Raw genomic sequence first — 19,227 nt, 5'->3', positions numbered from 1 at the left:
TTTACACTGTCAAGGGAGCAGGTGTTAGTACTAATTATTATTAGACTTTTGTAAGTCAAGTTTGCAAATTTAGAATAAGCACTGGAAGAAAAATAAAAGAGTGTATAACATCCAAGCTAACACTAGGTAGGATGATAAAAAATGCTAAAGCCATCAGAAAGAAAACAAGAAAGAAGAGAAATGATACTCTAGAACAGGAGGAACAAATTGAAGGCATTTAACTAAAAAGGTAGATGTAAATCCAAATATATTTTTAATATAATTAGATACAAATAGACTAAATGTTTTTATCAAAAGTATGGCCAGGCTATATTTAAAGTTTTTTTTTTTTTTAATCTCTAGGCTTTAAGAAACACATCTTAAGCACAGGATAGAGAAAAGTTTAAAATGAAAGGACAGAAAAGACCTATTAATGAAAACACAAACCAAAAGAAATTGGTGTCATTACATAAATTTCAGAGAAAATAGGCTTTCAGGCAAAAAGCATTACTGGAGATCATTTCATCATGATAAAAAGGTTCAGTTTACCAGAAAGCTCTAATGGTTTTATACTGGTAATCACCTAATAACCTAGACTCAAAGTAAAGGGGAAAAACTGGCAGAACTGCAAGGAATAACAGACAAATCAGTCTAACAGTGGGTTGTTTTAACATACCTCCCCCAGTAATGATAGGCAAGCAGACAGAAAAATTAGTGGGGATATTCAAGATTTGAACAATATCAAACACCTAGGTATAAATCTAACAATAAAACTCACAAGACTCCTATGCGGTTTTTATTTTTTTTATTTTTTTTAAAGATTTATTTATTTTATTTATTTATTCAATCATTTATTTATTTATTTATACAAGCACTGGGTACAGTCAGAAGCGCGGGAGGGTGAGAGAATTCACCAGAGCCAGAGCAGGGAGCAGAACAGGCAGAAGGACCGAAGTACACTGCTGAGGGGAGCAGCGGGCGGCAGGAGAGGTCTGCGCGCCATGTGGGACCCTCCTCCAGTGGCCGGGGAGCAGCCGGGGATCGAACCGGCACTACAGAGACTGCGGGCAGCCTCGCAACCCAGCGCTCAACCGCTGCGCCAACGGGGAGGCCCACCTATACGGTTTTTAAAACATTCATGAAAACCTTTAAAGAAGGGCCTCCCCGGTGGCACAGCGGTTGAGCGCTGGGTTGCAAAGCTGCCCGCAGCCTCTGCAGCGCTGGTTCAATCCCCGGCTGCTCCCCGGCCACCGGAGGAGGGTCCCACATGGCGCGCAGACCTCTCCTGCCGCCCGCTGCTCCCCTCAGCAGTGTACTTCGGTCCTTCTGCCTGCTCTGCTCCCCGCTCTGCTGAATTCTCTCACCCTCCCATGCTTCTGATTGTACCCAGTGCTTGTATAATAAATAAATAAATCTTAAAAAAAAGACACAAAAACCTTAAAAAAAAAAAAAAAACCTTTAAAGAAGACCCAAATAAAGGAAGAAATACAATAGTCCTGAGTGAGAAGGCACCTCACTGTCGAGTTGTCACTGCTCCCCAAATGATAGATTTGAGGCGATGTGACTAAATCCCCCACAATTTTTTGTTTTCTTTTGTTGATGGAAGCTGAAAAATTAATTATAAGATCTACATGGCAATTCCAAAGAACTAGGACTGTCAAAAGAAGCTTTAAGGAAAAGGACAGTGTGAGAACTTCCTCTACAAAGCTGCAGGGAGTGAAATAGTGTGGTATCAGCAGAAGATGGATGCATAGATCAACGGAATAAAATAGAGAACCCGGAAAATAGACCCAGCAGATTTGTACACAGGCAGAGAGCGGTGCAGTGGTGAAGACAGTCATTTCAATAAATAATGTGAAGACAATTGGATAAACATTCGGAAAAAAAATAATCTTGAGTCCCTACTTTATATCATACAATTCTAGCCACAATGTGGTTGTAAACATGAAAAGCAAAACAATAAAACTTTACAAAATAGTACTCTAGAATATCCTCATGATGTCGAGTAGGAGAGGATAATTTAAACAGAACACAAAAACTCAAACCATAAAGAAAGATTAATCATTCAGGATCTTAAGAATGAATTCAGGGCCTCCCTGGTGGCCTCAGGATTAAGTCTCAGAGCTACCACCAAGATGGCCCTCCTTGGTAGCCTGAGTTCGATCCCCGGCCAGGGAGCTAACCCACATGGCACAACCGACCTCTCTTGACTCACCCGCTGCTCCTGTCAGCAGTGTATTTCAATAGATCTGCCTGTTCTGCTCCCCACTTTGTCTCTGGTGAATCCTCTTACTCCCCGTACCTCTGGCCTACACCCCAGCTCTTGTATGCATAAATAAATAAAATAAATCTTTAAAGTAAAAAAAGAGGAAGTTGAAAAGGCAAGCCACAGATGAGAGAAAATATTGCAAAATGTGTAAGTATCCAGGGCCTCCCCGGTGGCGCAGCAGTAGAGCGCTGGGTTGCGAAGCTGCCCGTGGCCTCTGCGGCGCCGGTTCGATCCCTGGCTGCTCCCCGGCCACCGGAGGAGGGTCCCACATGGCGCGCAGACCTCTCCTGCTGCCCGCTGCTCCCCTCAGCAGTGTACTTCGGTCCTTCTGCCTGCTCTGCTCCCTGCTCTGGCTCTGGTGATTTCTCTCACCCTCTCGCGCTTCTGACTGTACCCAGTGCATGTATAAACAAAAAACAAGCAAACAAATAAATAAATAAAAACATGCCTCTATTAAAAAAAAAAAAAGTGTAAGTATCCAAAGGTTGGTCTCCTCCAAATCACTAAGACTCACAACCCAATGGAAAATGTACCAATGCTTTACAAAAGCCGATCTCTAACCAGCCCTTAAACATATGAAAATATTCTCAGCTTCATTAGTAACCAGGAACATATATATTAACATGCAAGATCACACTCTACACTCAACACTGTTGGTGTCAGACAATAGTAAAAATGTTCGTAAAGATGTGGAACAATGGGGAATTCATATACCCAGGAAGGAAATATAAATTGGCAATTGGTTCAACATTGTCAAGTAAAATTGAGAAGAAAATCCCATTTACCCACTTTTAGGTAAATATCCAATGGGAATTTTACCAAGAGCTACATATAAGAATATTAATCACAGCGTTATTCCTAATAACCCTAAGGTGGGAAAATTCAAATGTCCACCAGCAATAGAATGAATAAATAAATTGTAATTCATTCATACAATAGAAAATTATATAGTAAGTAAAATGCAGAAACTATAGCCACACAAAGCAACATGGATAAATCTCACAAGTATAATGTCAAATAAAAACCAGGCACAAAGCAGTGCATACAATATTACTCCATTTATATAAACTTTGAAAACCAGAAACTCTGTGGAGCTCAGAGAGGCATACTATTAAGAAGAGCTAGGAAGTAATTACCCTAATAGTCAGGAAGGCGCTTACCTCTGGAGGGAAGTAGAAGGGGCTAGAGATTGGGAGGAGCCCTGGGGCGCATGGAGGTTTCTAGAGGATGGATAAGTGGCTAATCATTTTGTGATAACTTCATTGACTTGTACATCTTTTCTGTGCATTCTTCTGGGTATTATAGTGAACTATATATTATACAATTATACAATATAATTTTGAACTGTCATAGTTCACAAAATTTTTTTTTAATTTTTTAAGACAGAAAAAAGAAAAGGCTTAAAGACTCAACCCAAGCAATCCTCTGATTAAGTAATGAATTTGGACATTTGTGATTGCAGTGGTCCTGGTCTTTGGACAGGCTATGGGCTTTTACTTGGTTGATTGACATCATAGAAAACACCCAAGAAGGCTGAAACAGGACAGACCCTAAGTCCCATTTCTATGATCCAACTAACTGAAATTTCCAGAAAAGATGAAAGGGACCGACCATAAACAGGAAAAAAGGACTTAGGACTTCAGGAAAGGTATTCCATAGTTGAAGTAGAAAAGAAATCATATGATCCTTTTGCTTCATGACAGTGGACTTGGTGATGATTTCATGGATATGACACCAAAAGCACAGGCAAGAAAAATGAACAAATGAGACTATATCAAACTAGAAAGCTTCTACATAGCAAAGGAGACAGAACGAAAAAGCAACCTATGGGATGGAAGAAAATACTTGCAAACTTAATACCTAATAGGGAGTCAATCTCCAAAATATTTAAGGAACTCAAACAACTCAATAACAAAAGTAGTAATAAACCAATGATAAAATGGGCTAAGAACTTGAACAGACATTTATTAAAAAGGACATACACATGACCTATAGGTATAGCAAAAGATGGTCGTTATCACTAATCTTCAGGGAAACGCAAATCAAAGTGACAGTGAGATGCTTATTATTAAAAGTCAAAAACAAGTGTTACTGAGGCGGTGGAGAAATCAGAACCATTGTAATTTATTGGTGGAAATGCAAATTGGTGCAGCTGCTACCGAAAACAGTATGGCGTTTCCTTTAAAAATTAAAACTAAGACTACTATATGATCCAGCAACACTGCTTCTGGATACATATTTTAAAAATGTGAATCAGGATTTCAAAGAAATATTAGCATTCCCGTGTTGATTGCAGCATTTGGCAACGACATGGATGGGCTTTATGGACATGATGCTAAAGTGAAATAAGCCAAGAAAGACACAGGAAAACACAGAAAGACAAGTACTAAGTGATTCTACCTATATGAGGTATCTAAATTAATCCAGTTTAGGGCCTCCCCGGTGGCGCAGAGGTTACGCGCTGGGTTTCGAAGCTGCCCACAGCCTCTGCAACTCCGGCCACTGAGAGAGCGTCCCACATGGCGCGCAGACCTCTGCTGCCGCCTGCTGCTCCCCTCAGCAGTGCACTTCGACAGTCAGCCTGTTCTGTTCCCTGCTCTGGCTCTGGTGAATCCTCTCACCCTCCTGCGCTTCTGACTGTACCCAGTGCTTGTATAAATTAATAAATAAATATTTTTTAATTAATTAATTAATCCAGTTTAAAAAATCAAAGACTGGAATGATGGTTCCCAGGGGCTGGGTCAGGGGAAATGGGGAGTTGTTAAATCAATGGGCATAAAGTTTCAGTCAAGTTAGAGGAGTAAGCTTTAGGGATCTGCTGTACAACCTTGTACCTGCAATGACGTATTGTACACTTAACACTTGTTAAAAGGATAGCTCTTATGTTAAACGTTCTCAAAATAAAAATATTTTAAGATACTAAGCCTTTCCAACACTAAGGCGAAGACCTGTGACTTTTGGGAACTGATTCAGTTATTAAGTTATTGTCTCTGGGCTCCAAACCCACCCTTCCACGCTCTGCTTTGTGAACTAGGGCCTGGGGCTCTGCAACATTGTTTTGCCAACTGTTCTGGTAGGTTCTGCCGCTAGGGGGTGCTAGAGGGAGACTGTCAGGCTGGAGGAGAGGTGGGCCTGCTCAGGCCTGTTTGCTTCCAGCTCCTGCAAGCAGCACCCCAGACGCTGCTCTCATACAGAACAAATAAATCCACCTTGAAGTTTCCCCAACATTTGATGAACCGGTTTCATTTTGCCCTCCCCCCTTTAGCAGTCTGGTGGTCCCTCTCTACTGGTCTAAGTTCCATTCAGAGCAGGTCCCCTCTAAGTTCCTTTCTTTTTTTTGTTTTATTTTTTTTTAATTTTTTTTTTAAATAATAAATTTTATTTTTATATTCCCCCATACAATTGCAAATGCCCCATTCTGACCCCAATCCCTCCCCTCCCGCCCCCCACCCCCCAAAAAGTGTCTCTGGTTCATAGTTTTTTGTTGATTTTGATTTTCACTTTCTTATATTCATTTTCCTGGTCCCTTATTTAAGTTTTCTAGATTCCTGCTATGAGTGAGACCATCCGGTATTTTTCTTTTTCTTTTTGGCTTATTTCACTGAGCATGATCCCTTCCAGCGCCATCCATGTTGCTGCAAATTGCATGTGTTTATCTTTTTTGAATGCTGAGTAATATTCCATTCAAAAAAGATAACCAGTTTAAACTTTTTATTATGGAAAAGATTAAAATATGTATAAAAGGAAACTGAATCATATAATAAATTCCCCACGTATTTATCAATGATCATCCACCTTTTACAGCCACCAACACATAACCAATCTTGTTTTATTAATGCCCCCACCAAGGCCAAGTTTCTGACTTTTAATCATTTTATCATCTTTGCTCCCTCAGCCGACAAGTCAGTGGCTGCATCCTGCACTAGCCACCTCCTTTCTTTCAATTAGGCATTTTATTGAGATAATTGTAGTTTCATGTGCAGTTGTAAGAAATAATACAGGGAAATCCCTTGTACCATTTGTCCAGCTTCCCCCCAGTGCTGACATCTAGCAAAACTATAGTATAATAATGCAACCAGCATGTTAACATTACCTATAAGCCACAATTCTTATTTCCCCAGTTTTGCTTGTATTCAATTGTTTGTATGTCTATAGTTCTATACACTTGTGTCACGTGTGTAGGTTTGTATGTCCACCACAATCAAGCTACAGAACATTTCTATCAACACTAGGACCCCTCCTGTTGCCCTCTTATGGCCACACTCACCTCTTCTCTTTCACCTCCATGCACCCCCATCTCTACCTCTGGCAACCACTAATCTGTCTGAATTCCTAAATTTTATCACATCAAAAATCTTACATAATGGAATCATATATACATAAACTTCTCTGACTGCCCTTTTTATTCAGAATAATTTACTGAGATTTATCCAAGTTGTTAGATGCATTAGCAGTTCATTCCTTTTTATTGCTGAAAGGTACCCCACGGTACAGATGTTCCAGTGTTTGCTTAGCCATTCAACCACTGAAGGACATCTAAACTCTTCCGGTTTTGAGCTCTTATAAATAAAGCTGTTATGAACACTCATGTACAGTTTTCATTTCTGTTGGATAAATGCCCAAGAGTCCAATGGCTAGAATCATATGGTAGTTGTGTGATTAGTTAAAGGAACTGCCAGACAGTTTTCTAAAGAGGTTGTATCAGTTAATATTCCCACTAGCAAAGTATGAGAGATCCAATTTCCCTGATTTCTCATCAGCATTTGGTGAGATCATTATTTTTTATTTTAGTCATTCTGATAGTGTGTAGTATTCCCATCATGATACTAATTCCTATTTTTATTATATATATATTATTTTTTTATTTTTTTTTTAATAAGCTTGGTTTATTTATTTTCTTTTTTTTAATTTATACAAGCACTGGGTACAGTCAGAAGCGCGGGTGGGTGAGAGAATTCACCAGAGCCAGAGCGGGGAGCAGAGCAGGCAGAAGGACCGAAGTACACTGCTGAGGGGAGCTGTGGGCGGCAGGAGAGGTCTGTGCGCCATGTGGGACCCTCCTCCGGTGGCCGGGGAGCAGCCGGGGATCGAATCGGCGCTGCAGAGGCCGCGGGCAGTTTCGCAACCCAGCGCTCAACCGCTGCGCCACCAGGGAGGCCCTATATTATTTTTTTAATGAACTACCATTGCTTTACAAACTTGTTAATTTTTTTTGACAGTATAGGATTTTTTCCCCCTCAGGTGTGGTCACTGTAGCTCTCTCACCAACAAAGCACCCCTAGTCCTCACCATAGTCCATATGTGCAATCCCCCTTCCAAACTTTCCCCCTCTCCCTACTCCATCCCCTCCTCTATTCGATACCTCAGATCTTTGGTAATCTTTCAAGGGTTGTTTTTAAAGTTTGTCTTTGTCTAACCTGCATTATTCTTATGGTTAGTGATATGTTGAACACATGTTCACATTTTTGTTTTTCAGATATCTAATTAACAACTTTATACCTAGTTCACAAATATATTAAATGCTCTCTGTTCAAGTCCACACTGGTAAAAATAAATAATTGAATAAATAACTAACTACAGGGAGAAGGGATAGCTGTTGCTCACAATAGAATTTCAAAGAAACGATAGAAGTAGAAAATCACCATTTGGCATAATGCTACAGTAATAATCGTTGCAGGTAAGAAACATCTATGATGTTAGCAACACTGGTAAAAGTGTGATGAGAAATAAGATATTTGCAAAGACTCAAAATATCTCCCCACAAGGCACTTACCATTACGAAGGAAAATTTTGTTTGTTTGTTTTTCAACATTTTAAAGGACAGGTTTATTAGAAAAAGGAGAAAGGTAAAGAAACACCTGAAAGGTAAAGACACAGGAAGGCAGGAGAGCTGCTACACAAAGAAAATTGTAACTTTCCAGTGGAGAAACCTGACAGACACCACCTTAACAAAATGATCGCGCTAACACCACCAGTAATAAGACCTATTGACATCATGTGTCTCCTCATAGGATGCAATGAGGACACAGCACCATTTCTGTGATATTATGGCCCAAAATGCATAACCTCAATGTAATTCTGAGAACATATCAAATAGACTGAAGGACATTCTACAAAATAACTGGATGGTATTCTTTGAAAGTGTCATGGTCATGAAAAGACAATGAATTAAAGGAGACCTGAAAACAAAATGAAGTGAGATCCTGGTTTTCAGCTTGAAGCTGAAAAAAGGACACTAGTAGAACAACTGGAAAAATTCTAGTAAGGTCTCTACTGCCGTGTATTGTATTAGTGTTAATTTCCTGATTAGATAATCACATGATGGCCATGGTTTTGAAGGATGTTAATATTAGGGAAAGGTAAGTGAAGGGTCTATAGGAATTCTCTGGACTAATGTTGAAACTTTTCTCTAAGTCTAAAATTATTTCTGAATAAAAAGTCAGAAAAAGGGCCTCCCCTGGTGGCACAGTAGTTGAGCGCTGGGCTGCGAGGCTGCCCGCAGCCTCTGCAGTGCCGGTTCAATCCCCGGCCGCCGGCGAGCATCCCACAAAAAAAAAAAAAAAAGTCAGAAAAAGTAAAATAAGTTCTGTTCAAGTGAGTGGTATAGTTTGGCTCCTGACTGGACCCTAACTAACATAACATAAGAATGGACTATACAACTGAAGCAGCCATACCCTAAATGCTACATCATCCAAACGGTCTCAGAGCCCACCCAAGCCCAGAGAGGCAGATCTATCCATATGGGAGCCCAGGACAGAAAGGAGCAGCGGGGAAGGGGGGGGCCTCCCTGGTGGCGCAAGGGGTTAAGACACAACCTATGAAGCTGTCCCGCAGCCACTGCAGCACAAGTTCGATCCCCGGCGGGCCAGGGAGCTGCCCACATGGCAAGGCAGACCTCTCCTGTCTCACCCGCTGCTCCCCTCAGCAGTGTATTTCAGTCAGTCTGCCTGTTCTGTTCCCCGCTTTGTCTCTGGTGAACCCTCTCACCCCCCACACCTCTGTCTTGTACCCCAGTTCTTGTATGCATAAATAAATAACTATTTTTTAAAAATGAAAGAAAGGAGCAGCAGGGTTTCCCTATGGCATATTGACTTCCCAGGGTCCAGGGTCTACGAAAATCAAAAGATCATGTTTGTAACTGACACCAGTGTTTCTTTTAGGTAAGGGACTCTTATTTTGAAAAGCCCTTGATTAGCAACTTGGGCTGGAAGATGAGACTGGAAGGGCTTGGATTTGCAAAAGCAGGAGCAGTAAGGAAATCCCTAAATGGCTCTGCACTGGAAATGAACAGAAGTTTGGAAGCAGGGGCCAGGGACAGTGCGAAGGGGAACAGAGGTCAGGAGGATGGCCAACAAACAGGACAGAGGAGTCAAATACTTCTGAGATTATGAATATGGAATACCACTTGAAGTTATTTGTGTGGCAAGAGTTCTCAAAATCGTCAATGATGTCTGCCTGCAGGCCTTATGTATATGCATGTGCACATGTATGTGTATATGTATGTGCGTGTGCCTATGTACGTGTTAGGTCAGGAGAGGTGGAGGGCAGGCTGAAAGCAGGCCAACAGAACCTGACAAGCAAGGGAGCTATCTCAGATCAGGGAGCATACAACCCTGGGGTGGAAATGGTCAGCCTATTGCCTTCGCCCTACTCACGCCAAAGCCAGGCAAGCCCCGGAGAGCCTGGAGCCTGGTTGGATCCAGCCAGTATTCTGGAATCCAGCTGGAGTTTGTTCGGGCTGTTTTCATTTTATCTTTCATTAAACCTCTTTCAAATAGTTTACAAGTTTGGGAAGTGGGGTGACTTCTCTCAAGGGTAGGAAGTTCCAACTTTGAGACCACAAGTGACATTGGAGAAATGTTGTTTGCTGTGAAAGCACACTTGTGTATATTTTTATTGCTTTGATCAGTCTGTTGAAAGTTGGTACAATCTTCCCATAGGTTACTGGAGGAAGGTACCAAACAGGACTCCACTTTCCTAGGGCTCCAGCTTTGGCAGTCTCCCTTTTTCTATAATGTCCTCTTTTTTGGTAGTAATGAAGCCTTCATTTTTTGGCTGAATGCATGACCAAATGGGGTAAAAATGTCATTTCCTAGCCTCCCCGCAAAGGTCACATGGTTTGGTCACATGACTACCGGTTGGCTTGTGGGATCTGAGCAGAAGGGTCTGTGCTGCTTCCAGATTCTTGATAGAAGACTGCTTCCTCATGCCCTTCCTCCCAACTTTTAGCTAGAATGTGAGTGTGCTGCTGTGATCCTGTGACTTAGAAGAAATGTACATTTGGTCTTCTTTCTCCTTTCTTGCACAGAATTCCTAAAACCCTTAGAATTTCCTAAGTGATGAGAGCAATGAGGTGTCTTTTGTTATTCCTAACAAATCCCTTTCCAACCCCCACTGAGTATGTTAATGAGGTGATTTTTGGAAAGCTCCCGGATAGCCACTGGATGGAGGCTGGTTGCCAGGGAAACCAACCTTGTGATCAGAGGGTTGGAACTTTCAGCCCCAACCCCCTGCCTCCTGGGAGCTGCTGGAAGTTGAATTAATCACTAATGGTCACTGATGTGATCAACCACGCTGCCACAAAACCCCAAAAGGACAAGGTTTGGAGAGCTTCCTGGTTGGTGAATAAGAACGCATCCACGTGTTGGGAGGGTGGTGTACCGCAAACTCCTACAGGGCAGAAGGTCTCTTCTCAAGACCCCTCTAGACCTCACCCGATGCACTTCTTCACCTGGTTAATAATTTGTACTTTCTTTAATATTCTTGGTAATCAACTTGGAACCTAGTAAGTAAAACATTTTCCTGAGTTCTGTGAGTTGCTCTAGCAAATTGATAGAAATTGTGGAGGAAATTGTGGAGACCTCCTATTTAGGGGTCGACCAGACACCCAGAGTAGCTATTGGGGCTGGGGGGACAGTGGCAAGTAGTCTCCTGGATCTGAACCCTTCACCTGTGGGATCTGGTGCTCCCGCCAGGTCCATGGGATCCAGTGCAGGGGACCTCGCTGGTGGTTAGACTTGCCTGGTGGGGGAAACACTAGCGCGCCCGGAAGTGAAGGACTGAGGAAGTCTCACACGGGAGTGTTTTTCCTTAGAGCTGGCTGGTGTTCTGACAGCCCTGTTGGATAATGAGGTGACTGTGGACACAACAACCACACACAGGGGAGCGACAGTATAGGAGAAATCCGGGTTCTCTTGAGCTTGGTGCTGCGGAACGGCCACACACACTCCAGACTTTGAAGGAGAGCAGAATATGCCTCTCTGAAATATGCCTCTTTATCATAGGATTATTTTGAGCTGATTATTTTGAGAAACGGCAGACACAGGAGAAGCGCTGAGAGCAAGCTGCCCCATTGTAAGGGAGTTACATTTATAAAGGAAATTCCATTTGGAAGGGTATCTCCTCTTCTGTACCAGGAGGAGGAGGGCTAAATCACAAGGCAATCTTATCAATGGAGAAGGTACCCATTTAATCCTACATAATAAACCTTACCTTTGTTTATTGTGCTTTTTGTGGTAACCCCCTCACAGACTGCTGAACAGCCCCCCCATGCGTGCACACACACACACACACACACACCCCACAACCACCACCACACACATTTTGTCATTAGCTGAAGATGGTATTAAGCTGGTTAGGCCACTTCAGGGAGTTATTCTGTTTTCCAGGATATCCTCCACATATCCTGGAGGTTTTTCTCCTGTTAATCTATTATAGGGATCACAGCTAAGAACTACAAGGGTAGAAGGAAATTTGTTTTTTCCTCCTCTTTAACTTCCCTGGGACTTTATCATGAGAGAGAAATAAGCATCTACCTTGGTTCAGTGACTGGCATTTGAGGGTTTATGTTACTCGCAGCTGAATCCAATCCTACTTGAGGCTCAGGTGGTGCCTCACATTTCCTTGGCTGGCGCAAAGGGTTTCACAGCTATTTCTACTCTTCACTCCTCACAATAGCTCTGAGGTAAAAAGCATTTTCCCAATGAGGAAATGGAAGCTGCAGCACTAAATGGTGAAATGAGACAGTGGTGCTGGTTTTGTCTTTCCAGAAGGCTGTTCCTCCAGTTGCTGTATTAATCACAATGACTAAGCCCTGTGGTGTCAGTCATGTGCCAGGGAAACCAGAAAGCACAAGACGTTCTTAGTCCACCATAACCTGAAATTAGCAAAGTGCTGTGGTGGGTTTGTCCATCTGGAGACCGGCTCTTAACCAGAGGATGCTAATTTACAAGACCAACGAACATGCCAGGGAAGCACTAGAGGCCACTTCTCAATTTGAGAGAAAAACATTTCAAGCCCCCAGGGGGAGCTCTGCATGGTGAACAGTGTTAAGTTTTGCTGATGAACGTATTTTAAAACTAGAGAAAGCAAAACATGTCAGCAAAGAAAATTACTAGTGGGGAGCAAGGGAAAACCAAAGAACACAACCATGTTTAATAATGAAGGCTGTTTTCTTAATTAGTAAAATTTGTTTGAAAGATAAAGGAGACAGGGTAGAGTACCAAGATGGTACCTTGCCAGGAGTGCAAAGAGGTCTTGAAATCTCATCCTTCACTGTGAAAATCAAGGGTCCAAATGTTGGAATCCTTCCTTAATTGAAATTTTTTTTTTAATTTTTTTAAAGAGGCATGTATTATTTATTTGTTTGTTTGTTTATACATGCACTGGGTACAGTCAGAAGCGTGGGAGGGTGAGTGTAGGGTAAGGAAAAATGTCAGGCTTTTCTGCCCTCCCGCCATCAGGATAGATGAGGGAACCCTGTGATCCAGAATGCATGCCTGATGGCGGGCACCTGAAGTGGGTACACCTGCGCTAAGACTGTGCTTATAAGGGCGGTATCATGGGGACGCCAGAGGAAGCCAAGAAGCCGAGAATGAACAGAAGCCGGGAGAGAAGCGGAGAAGGCCGGAGAGCCCACATAGAGTGAAGACAGCACCCCTGCCTGCCATATGCCTGGTGAACCCCAATAAAAGACCTGCAAAAAACCACTTAGGACTCTGACTGCTCCTTTACCCGGTCTGCATGGGATCAGAAAACCTGCTCTGTGTCCAGTCCTGACCCTACAGTAAGAGAATTCACCAGAGCCAGAGCGGGGAGCAGAGCAGGCAGAAGGACCGAAGTACACTGCTGAGGGGAGCAGCGGGCGGCAGGAGAGGTCTGCGCGCCATGTGGGACCCTCCTCCGGTGGCCGGGGAGCAGCCGGGGATCAAACCAGCGCCGCGGAGGCCGCGGGCAGCTTCGCAACCCAGCGCTCAACCGCTGCACCACCGGGGAGGCCCCCTTTATTGAAATTTTTATTGAGGTAATGATAGATTCACATGCAACGGTAAGAAATAATAGAGAGGGCCTCCCTGGTGGCGCAGTGGGTTGAGCGCTATGCTGTGAGGCTGTCTGCAGCCTCTGCGGTGCCAGTTCGATTCTGGGCTGGCCAGGGAGATACCCACATGGCGCAGCAGGCCTCTCCTGAATTGCCCGCTGCTCCCCTCAGCAGTGTACTTCGGTCCTTCTGCCTGTTCTGCTCCCCGCTCTGTCTCTGGTGAATTTTCTCACCCTCCCACACCTCTGGCCTGTACCCCAATGCTTGTATAAATAAATAAATCTTTAAAAAATCCAATTAAAAAAAAGAACTAATAGAGATCCCCAGTATGCCTTTTCCAGTTTCCCCCAACTGCAATATTCTGCAAAACTAGAATACAATATCATAACTAGGACATTGATATAATCCACCCCATCAACCTTATTCAGACTTCCCCACTTCTCCTTGTTGACCTCCAACAAAAGCAATTAGTCATTCCAACAACAGCACGGGTTCACTGGGAAACAAACAACAGAAGACAGAGCAGACTGGAGAGTGCTTTCATGGTGAGAACCACGTGCTCCTCCCCAACCCAATCCTCACATCACCTCCCATAGGTGAGGCAAGGCGAGTCCCATCCTGTAGCTTCCTGTTTTAAGTATGCCTGGGCACTCTGCCTCCCAGCCTCACTTAAATAGGGCATCTGTATATTAATGTCCACACACTGGTGTGCATTTGTGTGTGTGCATTTTTGTGTGTGTGTGTGTTTCATTCTATATAATTTTATCACCTGTGTATGCTCATGTGCCTATGACCCCAGCGAAGATACTGAAGAGTACAGCCCTTTTGTAACTGTACCTGAGACTCCCCCAACCCAAGCCCAAGCCCCCTGCAACCTCTAATCTGTTCTTTTATAAAAAGTCATTTGAAAATTCTGATATCAATGGAATCACACAATATGTAAACCTTGGAATTTCCTTTTTTCACTCAGCGTAATTCCCTAGAGTCATCCAAGTTGTGTGTATTGTTTTTTGTGTGTATTTTTTTTTAAATTTATTCATTTAGGGCCTCCCCTGGTGGTGCAGCGGTTGAGCGCTGGGCTGCGAAGCTGCCCGCAGCCTCTGCAGCGCCGGTTCAATCCCCGGCTGCCAGCGAGGGTCCCACATGGCGCACAGACCTCTCCTGCTGCCCGCTGCTCCCCTCAGCAGTGTATTTCTTCGTCAGTCTGCCTGTTCTGCTCCCCACTCGGGCTCTGGTGAATTCTCTCACCCTCCCGCGCTTCTGACTGTACCCAGTGCATGTATAAATAAATAAATAAATCTTTTTTAAAAAATGTATTCATTTATGCATACAAGAGCTGGGGTACAGGCCAGAAGTGCGGGGGGTGAGAGGATTCACCAGAGACGGAGTGGGGAACAGAACAGGCAGATTGACTGAAATACACTGCTGAGGGGAGCAGCAGGTGAGACAGGAGAGGTCTGCTGCACCATGTGGGTAGCTCCCTGGCTAGGGATCAAACTTGTGCTGCAGTGGCTGCGGATTTCTTCACAGTGCTGTGACTTAACTCATTGCACCACTGGGGAGGCCCCCAAAGATTATTTGTTGCTTGTTTCCTAGAAGTTTTATATATTTTACATTTAATGCCAAAATTCATTTTGCCTTAAAATTTTTATATGGTGTAAGGTTTTGGTCAAGGTTCATTTTTTTTTTCTTTTCCCCCTATGGATACCCGATTACTCCAGCACCTTTTGTCTAAGGGCCTATCCTTCTTTCATTGAAACACTTGTCAAAAAATCAGCTGAGCCTGTTTCTATGGGTCTATTTCTGAGTTCTCTATTCTGCTCATCGATACAGATGCTGTACATGTTTTGTTAAATGTATTGTAACAGGGTGGTCCTCAGAAAAAAGGGAAGTTCCAGGTTTCCTGCCCCACCCAAAGGAGGGTGGTGCTGAAGAGAAGGGAAGAAGCTGCAGAGGAGACTGAGGAAGGAAGGAAGCAGGATGGAGCCAGAAGGAGATCTGGAGGAGGCACATGGAGCTGAGAGACACGTGAAGAAACTGCGCTTGCCTTTTGATCGTGGACTGGGTGAAAAAGATGTAGGTGAGAGACCCGTGGGGAGGTGACAATGGCAGCTTTTGCCTTGATTTTGATTTTGCTCTTTTCCTCCCAGAATTGTCTGGTTGTTTCTGATCCTTTTCTGTGAGTCCCCACTGAAAGGTGCTTTAGACTTGGGCAGGCTTTGGGGCCTTGCTCTGGGCCAATTCCCTTTGGGTGGATTATTACCCACGAGGGCATGAGTAACTTTGGGTGCTTGATTTAGAAGCTTGATTTCTTTGCCTTTCCTGTATTGTTTCCTAATTGTATTAAAGTTCCTTTTCATTAAAGTCTCATATGTTTTGTGTTGATGTGATGGATGGCAGAACCTATTTAGAGCAGGCAGGTTTGTGGGGTCTGGGCTGACCCTCTCCCTGCCCTGTAACAGTATTTGTAAGAATTTCATTTTCTTTGGAGTGATTGTAGTGTTGTGTTTTTATTTTTTTTTTTCAATGATGACTTTTATTATTGCATCTTAAAGATGTATCACAAATAGGTCTAAGAAATCATCCATTATCTTGCTGCTCTGTAGCTGGACAACTTAAATCTTATTCATCAGCTTGCTGAACTGTTCCTTTTTCAGAAACATAGATACCATCCAAAAATTTCCTGATATCCTTGTTCTTAACTGTCATGGCTTGCTGAATCAAAGCAGCTGAATTTTATACAAGTTCAATGTCGTTTTCTTCAAGAATCAACTCATCTTTCTGGGCTTGAGATACTGAACAAGCAATACCTTGTCTCATGCGAACCCAGCGAATGTATTTTTCGCCCAAGAAATTTCGGATTTCAACAAGAGACCCATTCTCCTGAATAACAACGTTGATAGGGAAGTGAGCATACACAGACCTCATCTTATAACGGAAGCCCAGTGTAACACCCTTGATCATGTTCTGTACATGACTACAGACAGTGTGAATAGCAGCCAGTTCCTTTCTATTTCCCCACCATTTGTCAACACGGAGCCTCTTCTTTTTCTTCCCAAGCAGACTGAGTTCAACATTGATGTGATTGAAGTCCCTCAGCAGGATGCCTCTGGAGCCCTTCACAATAACAGTGCGACCCTTCAGGGAGATGTCAACATTTTCTGGAATGTCAACAGTCTGATTGCTGAGAATGGTCTTCATTCTCGCAGTAGATGCGGCAAAGGTGTGTTGTGTTCTTAATTTTGGCTTCTGTGTATTCATTGTTAATATATAAAAATAGGATTGATTTTTGTGTGTTGATCTTGAATCCTTGTGAATTTGCTGAACATAATTACAAATTAAAATTTTCTTTGATTGCGGTAACATTGGTTTACAACACTGCATATGACACCCACCCCCAAGGCACCCATAGTCCTCCACCATAGTCCATTGTGCCCCCTCCCCACTTTGTTCATCCCCTCTTTCTCTGGTAGGCTCCGTTCTGCAGTCAGATTTCTAGGGTTTGTTAATGGTTTGGAGTTATCTGACCCTTTGTTTGGTTTCTCTATTCTGCATATAAGTGACACTATCCAGTATTTGTCTTTTTCCTTCTGACTTATTTCACTTAGCATAATCTCCCCTAGTTCCATACATGTTGTTTTAAATGGCAAGAGTTTACTTTTTAAAAAAATTGGTGTATTATTTGCAAGTTTCTGGAGTCTGGCAAAATGGCAGCACAGTGAAGACGCTGGGCTCACCACCTCCAAATCCTCACAACAAAACTGATGTAAAACAAAGCAAAAAAACCCAGAGGGAGAAATTGACCACAACACACAATAGGAACATCAGCTTGCTTGCAAGGGGTAGGAAAAACTTTAAGTGAACTTTGTTTAATCTGATAAGGGGGCAGTACAACCCACAAGAGGAAAGGGCAACTATAGTTCAGAGCCCCCCACAACTATTGACTCTGGCACACACAACATCGGGGCTCCTAAGACCCGGCACTGCACTGGATAAGGGGTTGTGCAAGCAGGCACCCTGGACAGAGAGTGCATTGTTGGAGAGCTACAGGGGTGGGGGGCACAGAGCAAGGCTTTCTGGCTTGAATCAGAGGCTCATAACACAGAACAGAAGCCTGAATAGGGTAAAAGCAACTGGACTTCCTTTTTTTTTAAAGATTTATTTATGCATACAAGAACTGGGGTACAGGCCAGAGGCATGGGGGGGGGTGAGAGGATTCACCAGAGACAGAATGGGGAGCAGAACAGGCAGACTGATTGAAATACACTGCTGAGGGGAGCAGCAGGCGAGTCAGGAGAGGTCTGCTGGGCCATGTGGGTAGCTCCCTGGCCGGTGATCGAACTCGTCCTGCAGAGGCTGCAGACAGCTTCATAGGTTGTGTCTTAACCCCTGTGCCACCAGAAGCCCATAGACTTCCTTATAGAAGAAGCTACTACTTGAACCCTAGAGAGGTATCAAAGACATCTGTCACCCCCGCAAAGGAACACTTGAACTGGAATCTGAGCACCTACCAACAGTGGGAGCAGACACCCCAGCTTACTCTGTGCTGGGGAAGCAAATAGAACAACTCCCTGCCTCTGATCCTGCCCCTCTCCCTGCCCTGTGACATCCCATATCAGCTACAATCCATGCCCACGAACTGCATCTAGTGCTATTTGGAAGTTTCTATGTAGAAAATTATGTCATTGGCAAATAAAGACAGTTTTATTTCTTCCTTTCAAATCTTTATTTTCTTTTTCTTGATTTATTGCTCTGGTTAGGACTTCCTTGCAATGTTGGATAAAAGTGGTAAGAGTAGACATCTTCACTTTGTTCCTGAATTTTAAGGGAAAGCATTCAGTTCTTCCCCCGGTAAGTATGATCTTAGCTGCAAATTTCTTGTAAAGACTTCTTTATCAAGTTCAGACCATTTCCTCTATTTCTAACTTGCTGAGCATTTTATCTTTTTTTTTTTTAAAGATTTATTTATTTATGCATATAAGAACTTGGGTAGAGGCCAGAGGTGTGGGGGGGGGGGCAGGTGAGAGGATTCACCAGAGACAGAGCAGGGAACAGAACAGGCAGAATGACTGAAATACACTGCTGAGGGGAGCAGCGGGCAAGTCCGGAGAGATCTGCTGCACCATGTGGGTAGCTCCCTGGCCAGGGATCAAACTCATGCTGCAGTGGCTGTGGATAGCTTCATAGGTTGTGTCTTAATCCCTTGTGCCACCAGGGAGGCCCTTGCTGAGCATTTTAATCAAGAATGGGTATTAGATTTGTTGAATGCCTTTTCTACACCAATTGGCAGTATCATACTTTTTTTCTTTAGTTTGTTGATGTGGTAGATTATATGGATTTGCAAATGTTGGACCTGTCTTCCCTACCTGGAAAAAGTTCCATGTGTTCATCATGTAAAACTCTTCTGAAATCTTTTTTTCAGTCATTTCCTCTGAAGTTCAACTGTTCACTGCAGAAGAGAAAATTCCCAGAGATGGGAAATGTCACATCACTATCTAGAGGCAGAGAAGTTTAGAGTCTGGAGGTTGGAGACCTGGATTTAAATCCCAGTTTTTCCATTTAATAAGCCCTGGACCTTTGGCAAGTTCATTCTCTGAACATCCATTTCTGCATCTATAAAATGGGTATAACAGTGCCTAAATGAGATAATTTGATGATTGAA

The 19,227-nt window shown here is 43.2% G+C and overlaps 1 protein-coding gene across 1 annotated transcript; it reads right to left on the bottom strand.

The window, feature by feature from the left end:
• Window positions 1-15,814: 15,814 nt before the first annotated feature.
• On the bottom strand, window positions 15,815-16,766 carry LOC311187107 (large ribosomal subunit protein uL6-like; the record flags this gene model as incomplete). The annotated part of the gene is made up of 1 exon (XM_084258358.1): window positions 15,815-16,766. The coding sequence occupies one exon, from the start codon at window positions 16,764-16,766 to the stop codon at window positions 16,302-16,304; it is 465 nt and encodes a 154-aa protein (XP_084114484.1). The 3' UTR covers window positions 15,815-16,301.
• Window positions 16,767-19,227: the final 2,461 nt, after the last annotated feature.

Source organism: Talpa europaea (genome assembly GCF_964194135.1).
Source record: "Talpa europaea genome assembly, chromosome: X".
NCBI classification, from domain to species: Eukaryota; Metazoa; Chordata; class Mammalia; order Eulipotyphla; family Talpidae; genus Talpa; species Talpa europaea.
The sequence above is the reverse complement of the archived record's forward strand: the minus strand, read 5'-3'. Positions and strand labels throughout refer to the sequence as shown.